Genomic DNA, 14054 nt, shown 5'->3' with positions numbered 1-14054 from the left:
CTAAATTATCTTTCAAGAAGAGAAGCTGAAAAACTCTTCTCAGCATATCTGAGCCTGGTCAGAAATGCCAATGAGGCCACAATGGCAGCTCCCTGGGATCTCCCAGAGACATATGTACAAGCATATTCTGAGCCTTTAAAGTGGCAAAACCACGTGGCAATCCCAGGTTTTTGTTGCTTAACTGTCGTTGGGAAGAATTGAGATTTACCTTCAACTGAGATATCCTGAATGGCAAAACGAAGGATGATGGTCCAGATCATTCCAAGAGTCATTTTAACATTGCCATCCACAATTTCTAGGGGGGGAGAAAAAAAAAAAAAAAAGGGAGAGAATTAAGAAATAGAAGGCATCAAGTTGCAAATGCAAATCCCAGTAAAATGGAAGCACTGGGAAACCTTCCCCTTTGCAGAAGTGAAAACTAGAATTCCAGCTAAATTTATTCTTCTCTGCCTCCCCAGATATTCCGATGGTGCAGCACAGTCTTGTGCAGTAGTACTCACTAATTACATTGGCTCACCTGCATTTACTACTGAAAACAGCTGCTGACACAGAAATAAGGACCAGCCTATAGCAGTATATTTCACCTTGAGCTGGTTTTGTAGTGTGAACAAAATAAAACCAAGAAATACCGAATTTTTATTTCAAACAAACCTAAATGGTCCAGATACTGTGTAGGACCTCTTTCAGACATGTAATTGCCTAAAGACACAAAAGAGCATTTCTCAAAATAAATGTATCATGCTTGAAGAGGAAGCAAAGACTTATGCTGATCAGAGCATATTATAAAATAAGATGTCAAGCAAATTGTGTTTTATTGTTCACTGGACTCTGCAATAAAACTCATTCAGGGTCAACAAGCTTGGAGGCTTTAGAAAGCAACTGCTTGCACATGTGAGGTATAAAGGGATAAAGGATAAAGGTTCTAGAGAAGGTGCTGGGTGGATGCTGACCCAGAAAGGGATTTCTACTGCATGCAGATGAGCACCAAACAGCCCAAACTGCAAGCAGCTGCAGCTGGGTCTCAAGATTTGATCCTCAAAAAAATCTGTGCATATGATATTTATTCAGGTTATAAAATTTACAGTCTTCGGCTTTTTCAAATGGTGAAAATAACTTATCTATCTTCTAGCCATTCTCTGGTAGTTTCCTGAACAGCAGGTGATGTTTCAGAAGCAACTAGCTGGTTACAAAGGTGTATTCAGTAAGAAAAGGGTGAGAAGTAACCTACTGTTTGAGCTAGAATAAAGCAAGTCCTAACAACATAGCCAGAGACCATTTTTGTAGTACTGTACACACCTCTGTGCACTGCTTCCATTAAGCAGAAACACATCATGTGCCAGGGCAAGCAGAAATGTGTGGTATAGGCTGCCCCCCATCTGGATTCTGTCATAAAAATAACAATATTTGAAATTTTCTAGTTAAGTTGCCTTGTGATTTTCTGATGCCTGTGGTGCAATTTCCAGTGTAAACTAGAAGGATAATTTCTACTGTGCTTTGATATACATCTGCATTAGGGATTTACAAGTTTCAAAGATATAAAACTAGACATGCTAGCTTGCATTACTCTGGCACACCTCTGTGTCCATTTGTTCTTGCACTTAGAGCTTGGTGTGGCATCGGTTTGCTCAGTATGAACTGGCCAACAGACTTTTCACTGCAGTCTGAAGCCATGGTTATTTCTGGCATGAAAAATTATGTTTACTTGTTGATAAATTTTCTAAAAAATGACTTTTTTACAGGTATTTTGGGGTCACGGAGTTGTATTCAGGACCGATGTAAGAACATATCAGCGATGGCGAGTATATTCAGTCCTGCACTTTTTTGCATTCTCAATCCCTCCCATGAAGCACCACAATCAACATTACAAAAAATCCTTACCATTGCTAAAAATACCTGAGGTAGCACAGCTAAAATAGAAAAGAAAGCATCCATGTTTTCACTTTGTTTTGTTCAAATGTGGAGATGTAAAAACAAACAAACAAACAAATAAAAAATAACACTTGTGAAAACCACAGCCGTTGGCAGGAGGACCCTAGAGTCTATCTGAGATCTGAAAATAAATTTATCTTTCTATTTTAATGGACTAGATTAAAATCTGATGGCAACACTTCAATGCTGAAAATGGTTTATGAATACTAATACATCAATCAGTGAGCTGGAACAGGTAATTGATATTACTGTTCCATGTATTTTAATTGGAAATAAAGGTCAAGACACTACATAAAACCAGATGGTGTTAAGTTGCCAGTGTGGCATTAGAACTCAGCGCTATGCTCTAGTCACGTTCTCAAATTCCCATTTTTATGAAGTTAGTTGGTGGAGTTAAGGTGGAAAGTACCCTTTCTCTTCAGTCCTCTTTGCAAAATTCATGTTGAAAGAAAGATGTCTGCTTCCTGCTCCCATGTCAGTTTCTTCCTTCTGTACCAAATCAAAGCTGCTCTGGAAGAAGCCCGAAGTATTTCCACCATTTCATCTCTACAGATCACTTTCTTTTTTTTTTTTTGACAAATAGAAAACTCACCATCTACCAAACAGATACTGATGCAAGTAAGATTAGTGAGAGATCCATCCTGGGTTGCACATTATCCTAAGTCCTTGTCTTCCTTTTTATCTTTTATCTTTTTTTTTTTCCTTCTTTTAAATAGAGTTGACATAATTGTTATTCTTTGTTAGAAGCAGGCAAGCATTTCTCATTTCCAGAGCTAGAAAACTTCTCCCAGCAACCTGGTTACAAAAAACAACCAGCTTGTTCAGAAAGAGCCATGTGCTCTTTGGCCCTGACTCATTCAGTTTCCCATCCTTGTATTCCTCGCTGACAACCTGCTTTTCCTGAGGATTCATTCAGTACCCTTTGGCTGGTGCCAGTCTCTTTCTAATACAATGAATAGAAGAAGCAAAAGTGAAAAACAGTTTTGCACGGAGCCACCTGCTTCCTGGTGATGACGAAAAAATTTCACAGAAATTGTTAAAATGTTGAACTTAACACTACAAAGTTGGAACAGTCTAATGCTTATTTAATGGAAGATATTCTCTTTGTTCCCTCTGATGTAAGCAACACTCAGTTAACATGAGAATAGTTCAAGTATGCCATTAAAAAGCTAATAGACAGAATCTTCTGCTTGACTGCTTTCTAAGCACTCTTCCTATGCAAGACCTTTGCAAACATTCTCTGAGTTTCCTCCACCAACAGCAGCAGCAAATACATGTTATTAAAGTGATCTACATTCAACTTGGGGGTGGATTGGTGCTGGCTAAAGCTGACAAGGCATGTGCATCCACTAGAAGGAATTTCTTGCATCAGTGAATACGCTTCCACCCAGCCCCTCCTATTGCTCCAGAGATCACAAACAAAATATGCAAAAATTATAGCACTCTCATCCATTTGTTTGACAGCCAATTAGGGGCTTGACAAATATTCACTCCTTAGGAAAAGACTGGCTTGCTACATAGATGTGACTTACAAAATGCCACTTCAAATCCAAGAATTCATTTTGAAAAATACAAAAAGGACCAGGCTTACTTTTCTATGGCTGGCCTGAACAGTTACAACAATGCCATAGAAACTGATAACCCCAACTGTAGCTAAAACTGAATTGTCCATAAGAGCACAGCACCTGGCTACCCCATAGAACAAAGGAGTTGCAGAGGATCAACTACAGGCAGGACAGTGTTAGGATTTCAGATTAAAGATACGTTGCTAGGGATGGTCCAGCCAGATTTCTGACAGCTTGCTGGCATTAATGATGGAAGTGTGCCTTTCAGCTCCCTAATTGCAAGTGGGCAGAGGATGGGGGCAAATACAAAGCTATGTTTCACTCACTGACATGGAGAGACCTTATTTTTCCTTCCTTTCCACTGCCCAGTTGTTCAGGAAGTGTTTTGTTCAGCTGAGATTTCTGCAATTGTTAAATTCTTTATGCTTTATTTCTCTTTTCATATGCAGGTGAGAAGAGGGATCAGCAGTTATCTCTATGTTGAACTGAGCTATGTCTGTATAAGAAATCAGTAACTTTATATGCAGATTAGAAGTGTAAATAAAACAGTCACAAGGTCAAATACTTAACCTATTCAATCTGGTAAATCCTTGGAGCATTTGATCCCAGTATGGAATGGATTACAGTGAAAGATAGCTCTTGAGATATCAGATGAAAAAGAGATCTAAAATCAGATGAAGAAATATTTGAGAGCTGCACCATTGAGGCTAGACCATTCCCTGATCCTGGTTTACACAGATCTGTTGTATACCACAACTGCTGTAAAAAGCAGTTCTTAAGCCTCAACGCTTATTCTGTTTGCTTAGTTCACTTTCCACACATGCTGCATGTAAGAAACCCTCTTCTACTCTGGTTCTCATTCAATAGGACTAAGCTGCAAAGCTTGGCTTGTAAGCAGCATAGAGGGATCTTCATTTAACAAAATGCAAGAGAAATACCATGGAAACATTATCTCTGGCTTTAACTCTGGTTAACCATGGTTTTGCAAGGCTTAAGTTGACAAGAGAGTCTCCCAATGGAATTCTTTCTTTCTAGAGCTTATGTTTTAACTACAGAAAGAGAAAAAAGGAGAGAGGAAAAAGAGAAAAAAGAAAAGGAGAGAGGAAAAAGAGAACATAGATGGCCAATGCCATTTATCTAGTGTACACAGAAAAGTCTGGCTGGGCTGCACACCTTTCACACAAAACTGCTATCTGACAGATGGACACCCAGAGACGGAGCACCCTCAAGGTGAAGAAGTGTGCTGGCCTAGCCAGAACCCTCATGCTGCCACAAGACAGCTAGTTTTCCCTTAGGGGAGAAAACCTCCTAGACCAGTCCTGCCTGCCCGAGGCATTTACAGCTCATTTTCTTGGCACAATGTTATGGCCGCCTCATTGACTTTTACTTTCTACTTTGCTACTGTGCAATGTCTTCTCAAGGCCTGAATATTATACTTTAGCATTCATGCTCAAGGAAGGCTTGTAATTCCTTCAGTGGATGGAGCTACTGCCATTCTGTTCAAAGCAAAAATCCATTTTCACAGCTGATGTGTAATTTACCAGGTACACAGCACTTGGATGGAGTGAGCAGAAGCCCTGCTGCAGGCTTATGCCTCCTGCTGACAGCCAGAGTGGGCTTAGCTCAGGAGCAAAGGCGGGTACTGGGCTGGGCCCCTCTCTGGGATCACGCTTGCACAGCTTGAGCTTGCATTAAAGTGCTCTGTATAAGCACCAAAACTTAACATCAGTCCAAATTTCAGTGTTGTCAAAAGCCAATTCATCAAGGTGATCTATTAAAAGCCAGACCTTTTGGGGGGTATAAGGAGCCCGTATTTGGTTCACCTCACATTTGTATGGTTGCATGGGCATCAGGACAAAAGAGAGGCAGGAAGGTTTGGCAGAGCAGATGAGATCACAGTTTAGACTAAACTAAATCATGGTGGCTATCACAGAACTGCACCTCAGAGCCTATTTCTGAACAGGATAACTGCTATGAGTCAGTACTGAGTAATGGGGCCCTCGAGATCATTGGTCACAGAGCCTTTTACTTGTAAGTGATTTGTAAGTGCTGGAAGCGTAGTCATAGCTGATTCAGGAGAAGAAAAATCCAGGGGAAGCAGAGGAAAAAGGCCAACTAGTGCCAGGGAAACCAGAACCAAAAAAGAAAGGAAAAGGCATCAGAGCAGTGCAGACAGGTTTTACACATGCTCTAGGCTCCCAGAAGGATACGAATGCCTGTCCAAGATCCAGATGACAGTTGTCTTCTCTTAAGATGGGAGACCTACATCTTCATGTCCAACTTCTAGTTAAAAGGGGTGTCATACTGACACGGAATACTGAATGAAGACACTGGACACATCTTGAAAGGGCACAAAATAACCGTACTGGTGCTTCTGTGCCTACATAAACAGTACTCAGGGAAAGCAACACTCTAACTTGCTGTTGTGGGAAAAGGTGAGAAAACATGCAAGTTATACCAAATTATTTCTCTCTCTTACATTCATCTCTTAAGTGCCAGACACTGTAAAAGAGCATCTCTGCAAATTATTCTGAAGCCTTCATAATATTACAACTTTAAGCTAGGGTAAAAGGAGTAAGGCAAACACAAACACCTCCAGGGGCTGAGGTATTCTGCCTGATCTCATACAGAACTAGTGGACCACAGAGGATCCCAAGAGTGTACCCGAGGCCAGATCTCAGAACAACACACCAACATTGTGCTGACCTGCTGGACTATAAACAGACAGATCTCGACCTTGTAGTCCTACAACTCTGACAGAAGATGAGTGCTCGTTCCAGAACTGTACTATGGGCTCATTTCCTGGCTGTCAAGAGTTTCCATGGAGAAACCATGTATTTCCATCTGTAAGATGGAGATAACAAACCCCCTCATTTTCCATGGTCACTGTGAAGGCAAACCTAGAAATACCACAGAAGCAGAGCGTCTCCACAGCAACAGTGACAAAAGGAGTTCAAAGGCAGAACTCAGACAAAAGTCTAGAGCAAAGGAAAATGAGCGTCATAAAAACACAGTCCAGGTAAGATTACTAATTGCTAAGGTTTATAGAAGTCAGAGCAAACTATCTTACCAGCCTGCAAGCCTATCTGAGTCTTGCAATATATCTACAAACACCTGTCATTTTTGCCAGAAAAACAAAGATCTTGCACAGTTCCATGCTGCACAATCAATCTGCAAGCTTATTCTGAAGGCATCCCCAGTGCTGCCCACAATGACCTCTGCACAGTAGTGCACAGGCTTCTAGCCATAGCACTCACAGTTCTAGAATGCACAAGAAGCCTGGACGTGCTAACAGCTGAAGTTTCTGGGATCCTTTACCTGTGTTGGTGGTTGGCCTTAGCTTTGACCTATGAGATGCCCTACAGCAAAAGGGGATCTTTCCCAGCAGCTCTGCAACAAGCTAAGTATGAGCAGCTGCTCTATTTCAATTGAGAAAAAAAGCATCCTGTTTTCCATGAGTCGTGAGAACTCATGGAAGAAAAGAAGGAGAAAAATGACCAATAAAGGCCAGGAGGGAATTAAACTTCGCAGCCTGTTGCGATCTACCAAAGACCCAACATGTCCCTTTTCTACTGCCATGGTTTATTTTACAAGAACATGGTAGAGCATAGAGCAGTCTGGGCACAGCTTGGACCCACACAAATCAGCTAGCTGGTTTCTTTACCTTCTGCTCCAATTGATACTAGTTTGACTCCTTTGCTGGCAATGAAATCCAAAGCCTTGTTCACGTTGGATATTTTGTGCACTCGCATTTTGCCTCTTTCAGGCTTAGCCAAACGTTCACCTAAGAAGAAAAGAAAAAAAAAAATATTAGAAAATAACTCTGAAGCCTTTCCTCTCTTATGGATGTTTTCCCATCCTGGTGGCACCTACTGCTCAGAAGGGCACAAGGTAGACTTTCCTGCATCTTTTTTTTTTTTACACTTACTGCTAAGCACCCCAAGGAAGAATCAGATTCCAGATAGTTTCATAATTGGGGACTTGTCAACACTAAACCCTTTCCACTGTAGGTTTGTCTCAGAAGTGTCAAAGTGTTTGTAGAAATCTTTCAAAACCACACTGAGCCCAACATTGAAAAATTAACCTCTTCACCATTAACCACAGATAATGGTGCCTGGAAAGGAAGTTAACTTCTCCTCCTCATGAAGACAAGTGAGCAACTCATCTCCAGTGTTTACAACAAACAATTTACAAATCAAATCTCTTTTCCTCAGAATTCCCTACTGTCAAATACCAGGATGAGCTTATACCTTGCTTTCTTTTCCCCAGCCAGGATATAGACCTTAAATCTCTCTAGTCTTTGCACCAAGTGGTCACAACTGCACCTACTAGGAAATAAAAATCAGTTCTGCAGTGAGCAGCTCTATAAGGACCATCATCTCTATTCCTTTTCACTAAACGCATTGAGTGTATTTCTAACTCTTTGTCATGCTTTCGTACACAACAGTATGCATTTTAAATGCTTATAATGAGGCAGAGAGGGAAGCAGCGTAGCTCTGGGACAACTGAGTGAGTCTCAGAGCACACACCAGATCTTTACTGGAACTATGCTGGAAAACTTGGAAAAGCACTTTCTTGACCTTCTTTATTTAAAAGAGCTGTATGAAGAGTTGTGCCCTTCTTGATTGGCTGCCTGCAACTGCTCTCATGGCCTGCTTTTGTTCATGCTAACCTAATACTGAGGGTAAGCAAATTAAAAGCACAGACAAATGGGCTTTTCAGTGGAATCTCTACTGGAAATACAGACAGGACATCAGGAGACACCTATATGTGACTCACATAACCAGATATCAAAAAAAGCAGCTCAGGTTTCAGATCAAGGCTCCAGAATACAATAAATACAAACAAAATGCAAGGTTTTGCATTCTGAAGAAGAAGGTATGGAATAATTAAAAAGAGATCAAATGGGCAAGTTCAGGCAAGTAATGTCTCGGATCCAATTCCAAGAGCCTCCTGCTATATCCTGAGCATGAATATTTAAATCAACGTGAGCTGACTCAAAAGCTTTATTGGAGGCTTACGGGTGAGAAAGAAAAGCATTTTTTGAGCTCATTTTTTTCATATTAAAGTGGATGGCTTGTTTCCTAACAAAGGAGGGAAGAAACTACAAGGGAGAAAAGCAGATTATCACCACAGCCATGTCCTCAAAAAGAAAGAAGTCTGGAAAAGAAAATCCTTTACTGCTGTAGGCTGGTGTCAGACTTAAGGATAAAAGCAGACTCACTTTCAAAATGATATCATTTAAGTAAAAAGATGTATTTACAGTACTAGTAACTTCTTAGGATTAAAAAAAATCTCCTTCACTTTAATGGACCATCAAGTACACGTCATGGTGTGTTGCTTTCTTTTTCCATCTGGATAACGCCAGTCATTGTAAACTGAAGTGGAAGCACTTTTTGTGACAGCTTCACAATGTCATTTTAACAAATGTAGTTTCAGAAAAGACTTAAGCTGATTTATGCTGCCAAACGTCAACAAATGGTTCGAGTCAGCTAAAAAAATAACTGTTTTCTTTAACTGATGTGACTGCAAAACAGAAAAATGAAGGAGGTTGGATTTCAGCTGGAACAGCAAGCTGATCCCATTCACCTTGTGGTTGCATAATGTGCATTGCCCACAAAGGGAGGGTACCAACTTACTCAGCCTAGGGCTGGGGAGGGCAAAATCTCTCCCTCTGACCACATCAGAGTCCAAGAGAAGCCAGCAATGTTAGCAAAACTGCAGTCTCCCTCTCTGAAACAGTGCAGTAGCATATTTGTCTTAAAATAATTTTTGGTCAACTTAGAAAGTCCCCAAACCCAAAGGCTATTGCCTTCAGTCCTGAACTTTATTACAAATTTAGATTTTCAAAGCAAAGCTTCATATGGTTCTATGCCATGCAGTATTAATGCAGTAGACCATTAAAAATGGAAGCCTGCTAGAAATATGTTCTACTTTCAGCTGTTTGCATTACTGCTCTATTTTTTAGTACTTCTCCCAGCTCAGACAATGGAAATGGCCTACTCACTTCCATTCTCCAGTTCTCATGTATTAGTCCCAAGGCTGTTCATTAAAGCCAAATAATGCAAGGAAGTGTTGGCATAGACGTTGCTTACAGCAAATCTTTTTAGGAAAAATTTCAGTTAGTCCTCCATTCTGTTTGGTGGAAAAAAAAAAGCCTTATGACTTTATTTTAAAGTAGTAAACACACACAGAAAAGGCTCAGCCTTTTCAAGTCTCGTGGTATTTTTAAAATGGCTTTGTCAGGGAAAGGAAACACAGTGAAAAATGAAAGTGTATCATACTAGGCAATTTCTGTGGGGCCCACCTGTTACTTCCTAGCACAGAGCCAACAGGACGAGATCTGCAGTGCTACTGCTCCCCCTCGCTCACCTCCAGGCCCACTGCCGAGGAGCAGGTAGCACTTGGCTCTGCCCGGCTCCATGCTCCCATGGCTGAAGCCTCCTCTGGCTGTTGCTCTGCCCAAGGCTAAGCTGGCTTAGAGAAAAAGAGTAGTGCAGCAATCCCATCCCTGCCAAATTCCTGTCAGCAGCTCCACAGTTCTCCAAAACACGGGAAAAGGAAGGTGTGTGGAGAGCCAAGAGTTGAGGGGAAAGCCAGAGCCTGAACCAGAAGACTAAGGGCTGACTGGAGCCTCTCCCATTTGGCAGGCCATCAGCAAGAGCCATGGCAGGAGCATGCAGGCGAGCCCTCGCCAACAGGGAAGGCACGAGGAGGGGACTCATTCCCCTCAGGCAGCTCCCCAGGTGCTGCTGCATCCCAAGATGAAGGTCAGAGGTAGGGCCAGCTGCTGCAAAGAGGCTCCAGGAGAAGAGTAGAAAGGATGCTCTGTAGCCCAAGGCCTACAGCAGTTCCCCACGCCTTTGCCCGCTGGTTACACTTGTGAGTGGGCTCCCATCAGGACAAAAGCACTGGAGGGGTAGGAGATGAGGAGAGGATATCAAACTGTGTGAGGCATGAGATCTATTGTGTTATCAGCCAGCCTGCTGTAGTCATCCACCGTCCTCCATTCATGTTCCCTTTCCCTATCTTCCTTCTCAGCAATCAGAACGAAAGCCACTAGGACCCATCTGGCCCAGCTTCCTGGCTACAGTCCCCCCTCTGGAAAGGAATAGATCAGCAAAAAAATAAGCACAGAAAAGTAGGACTCTGCCTGCTAGCTTCTCACAGACACCAGACACTACAGGAGCAATGCTCTGAACTTTGATCCCTTCAAACTACTGGCACGGGCAAAAGCTTAAAGGTATTACCTTATATCCATAAATTCTCAAGAGTATACACACTGATAGCATCTTTGCAGGAGATGGAGAAGGTTAGGAAAAGAGGGGCAGCAGAGGAAGGTAGTTTGAGTGCCTCTCTCACAGCAATTTTACTGCAAAACACACCAAGAAGCTCAGGGATGCAAGTCATAGAATTGCTCTTACTGACTGAAAGCCATCAGGAGAAAGTCTGAGCACACAGCCCCAGTTTCACACTCTTATCCCCTATGATGCCTCCCACAGTACTTTAAAGGTATTTATTTCATCAGTACATCAATAGGAATTATTGCTTATACAAAATAATCCTTGTTCAGGGAGATATCTGTCAAATAGTGGGACATTTGTGATAGGGAATTAAAACAAATCTGACCTAATTTGGTCACCGTTTTTATTTCAGATAGTTTTCTGGGATTTTGTTTTGCATTCATTTTTTGGGGTTTTTTTGTTTTTTTCCTGAAGGCCTGAGCACTGAGCTCAGATTGAAACTAGAATGGAAAAACTTCAGTCACAGCTGAAACTGAATGACACAGAAGATTTACTGGTCTGACTTTCCTCTTTCAACAACTTCCATCCTATTCTCACTGTCATGTGGCTTTGGTATGATTTGCCAGTGTAGCATTCCCACACTCTTTCCAGAGCTGCTTCATCAGCTCTGCCAAGGAGTGAGAGACGTTGCCTGAGTCTTCACAAGAGGCTGTGCATTCCTGGCTAGTGGAGGAAAGCCGAGAGGCAGAAGCAGGAATGCAATGGGCAGCATGCACAGGCCGTGAGGCTTGGAACACATTCCAAAAGCACATTCATGGTCACTGCTGGAGACAAGATATTCGTTAGAGAGAATTTGTTCTGAATCAGAAAGCAGCTGTTCTTGTTCCAGCAAAATCTACAGCATTAGAGCCCTTGCTGTCCCTGTTCTACAAGAAAAGGGGAAGACAGATTTCAGAACAGAGATGCTAAGGACACTTGAGAGCACCATACACAACCTCTCTCACCTGAAATGACTTCCAGAAGTAACATGAGTTTAAGACCATCCCTGAAATCTTCCTCTATGTTCTCAATCTGTGTCCCAGCCTTGCGGAGGTGAGAATTACACCATGCTGTAAATGTCTAAAACACAGGAAAGAAGAAAAAAAAAAAAAAAAAGAGCAGTCAGTAATCTTCCCAGAGGCCACACAGCAGTTCAGTACTGAAGAAGTGCTGCTAGGGGTACTGTGATACAGAATGAAACACCAGTTAGATTATCACCTTTTTCCATCTTACAGAGCACAAGTGTTAGTATATATATACCCAAAGGAGTTGCAGGGTGCACTTATGCAAAGGAAGTCTGATAGATTCATGGCTCCAGGGTCTTCCTGATCTTCTGGAAGGGCCTCTAAACTTTGTGGTTGGTTTACATCACACCGAAACTTCTAAGGTATGCTACAGACTCACATTATTAGGGACTCCAGAGGTGTTAAGTGACGCACATTAACATAATATGAAAGAAAAAGGACAACAATATTCCAGACCTCTTTGTCTCTAGGTCGGTGCATTATAAACAATGATTTTATTTTTTTCTGTCAACTGTCTCCAGTCTATTCCAATACCAAAGTCTGCAACCTCGGAGGGGCAGAGAACTCAACTACACAAACCACATCCCAGTAGCATCGGTCCTGCTGCTGGTGTTCCCATAGCCCACTGCTGAGCAGGGCCTCTCTCCAGCCTACCTGTTCACACGCCCCCTGCAGCTGCAACAACTGCTTATGTGGAGAAGCAAATGCTTTCTGAACCACCCATATTCAATATTCATATTCAGTAGAAGCACAGGTCCTCCAAAGGCTAACAGTAATCATTACCTATGCTACTGTCTAGCAGAGCCCCAGATCCCCACGGCTTGACTGCCTCTGGCAGAGGGATCACAGCCACTCCACAATCAGTGATATGATGCAGGACCACGGCAGTAATGTGTTTGAAGTGGAGCAGGGCCTGAAGTCCAAATTACAACACAGTCAGTGGCTTTCAGGCCAGATAACACCCTTTGGGAAATGCCTTCTGACCTCAAGTGCTCAGAATAAGAGAATCTCTCATATGAGAGAAATGAACTTTGCCACAAGTGATGACAGCACACATTTTCTGTGGATGTGCTCTGTCAGCGTTTGTTCTGAGCAATGGGCACATGGACACTGCTCAGGGACAAGACGAGCTCGTCAGTTACGAGATCCAAGCCTGGGTTTAAATTTGTAAGTGACATGAGAATAGAAGTTATCTCAAAAGTGCCAAAGCAAGTCTGAAAGAGAAAAGCTAGTGCTATCATTGGACGGTCAAATATAAAACAATCTCAGCATGACATACCCTCAACCAGAGGAATGAAAGAGCCCAAATTGGAGATGCAGGAGTTTGAAGCAAAAGAACAAGGGCGGACAAGTTTGTCTAAGTACTAATGAATGAGCTTCATGGTGTTTGAACAGGACACCAAGCAAACCTTTTCCTTTGTACAGATGGATAACCCTTCAATCACTCCTTAAATAGAAGGGTGAGGTTACTCAAAACTTAACCAGCTCCAAAATCTCAGTCCTACCGCAGAAAAGGAGGTCTCCCCTCTCTCTCTTAAGAAGTACTTCCAGAGCCAACTCAACTCACTGACCAGTGAAGAACTGCTTGCTTTCCCTGATATGCCAAGTCTCCTGCTGAGCTAGTGTATGGAACAGAGTCTGGCAAGACTTTGCAAGAGGAAATTGGGCAAAAATGGAGGGTAGAGCGGACCACAGCACTCCTGCCATCTTAGGCTGTTGCACAACAGCAACAGGAAGGACCCTGCTGACACTGAAGCACGGCACGCCAAAAATTCAGGAATGCTTCACCACTGCTTACACCATGTGCTGGAATTCAAAATAAAGACCACCCCAAATGGCAAAGAGCATCAAGGCTTTTCTTATTTTTCTAGAGGTTGGTCTTCCTGTGTTAAACTGCTTGCATTCATGCTTACACAGCTGCAAATAGTGTAGAGCAGAGTGTTTCCTAGGAAGAAGCATGACTTAGCAGCTGCTGGGCTTTACATCGTTGTGTTCTGGCCTTGCTCTCTGCTGGGGCTCTGGGACAGGGCAGGAAAACAGTGCAGCTGTAAATATTTTCACGGCAACAGCTCTTTGGATGGGTAACGTGTATTGTGAAAGTCTGGGATCTCCATTTTCAAGATGGTCTGGTTTCCTTCCAGATTTGGAAGATTCAAAAAAGAGTAAGTCATTAAGTACCTTTTATCGCTTTTTATTGTTATTCCCCTGAGAAACAGAAGCGTGGTTTGTTTGTTATTATCAGAACAAGAGTG

The 14054-nt window shown here is 42.3% G+C and overlaps 1 protein-coding gene across 10 annotated transcripts in view; it reads right to left on the bottom strand.

Moving 5' to 3' along the window:
* ACTN1 (actinin alpha 1) overlaps window positions 1–14054 on the bottom strand; it is a gene marked incomplete at both ends in the record, with an annotated part of 80836 nt that overhangs the window by 33665 nt on the left and 33117 nt on the right. For 9 of the 10 annotated variants that reach the window (XM_079537858.1, XM_079537859.1, XM_079537860.1 and 6 more), the window contains 3 exons: window positions 209–295; window positions 7159–7278; window positions 11743–11857. In XM_079537858.1, the coding sequence (XP_079393984.1) occupies window positions 209–295; window positions 7159–7278; window positions 11743–11857 (322 nt within the window). Of the gene's footprint in view, window positions 1–208; window positions 296–7158; window positions 7364–11728; window positions 11858–14054 lie in introns of all 10 variants that reach the window. The other variant, XM_079537856.1, reaches the window with a different exon arrangement.

Source organism: Tetrao urogallus (assembly GCF_951394365.1).
Source record: "Tetrao urogallus genome assembly, chromosome: 6".
In the NCBI taxonomy this organism is placed as follows: Eukaryota; Metazoa; Chordata; class Aves; order Galliformes; family Phasianidae; genus Tetrao; species Tetrao urogallus.
The sequence above is the reverse complement of the archived record's forward strand: the minus strand, read 5'-3'. Positions and strand labels throughout refer to the sequence as shown.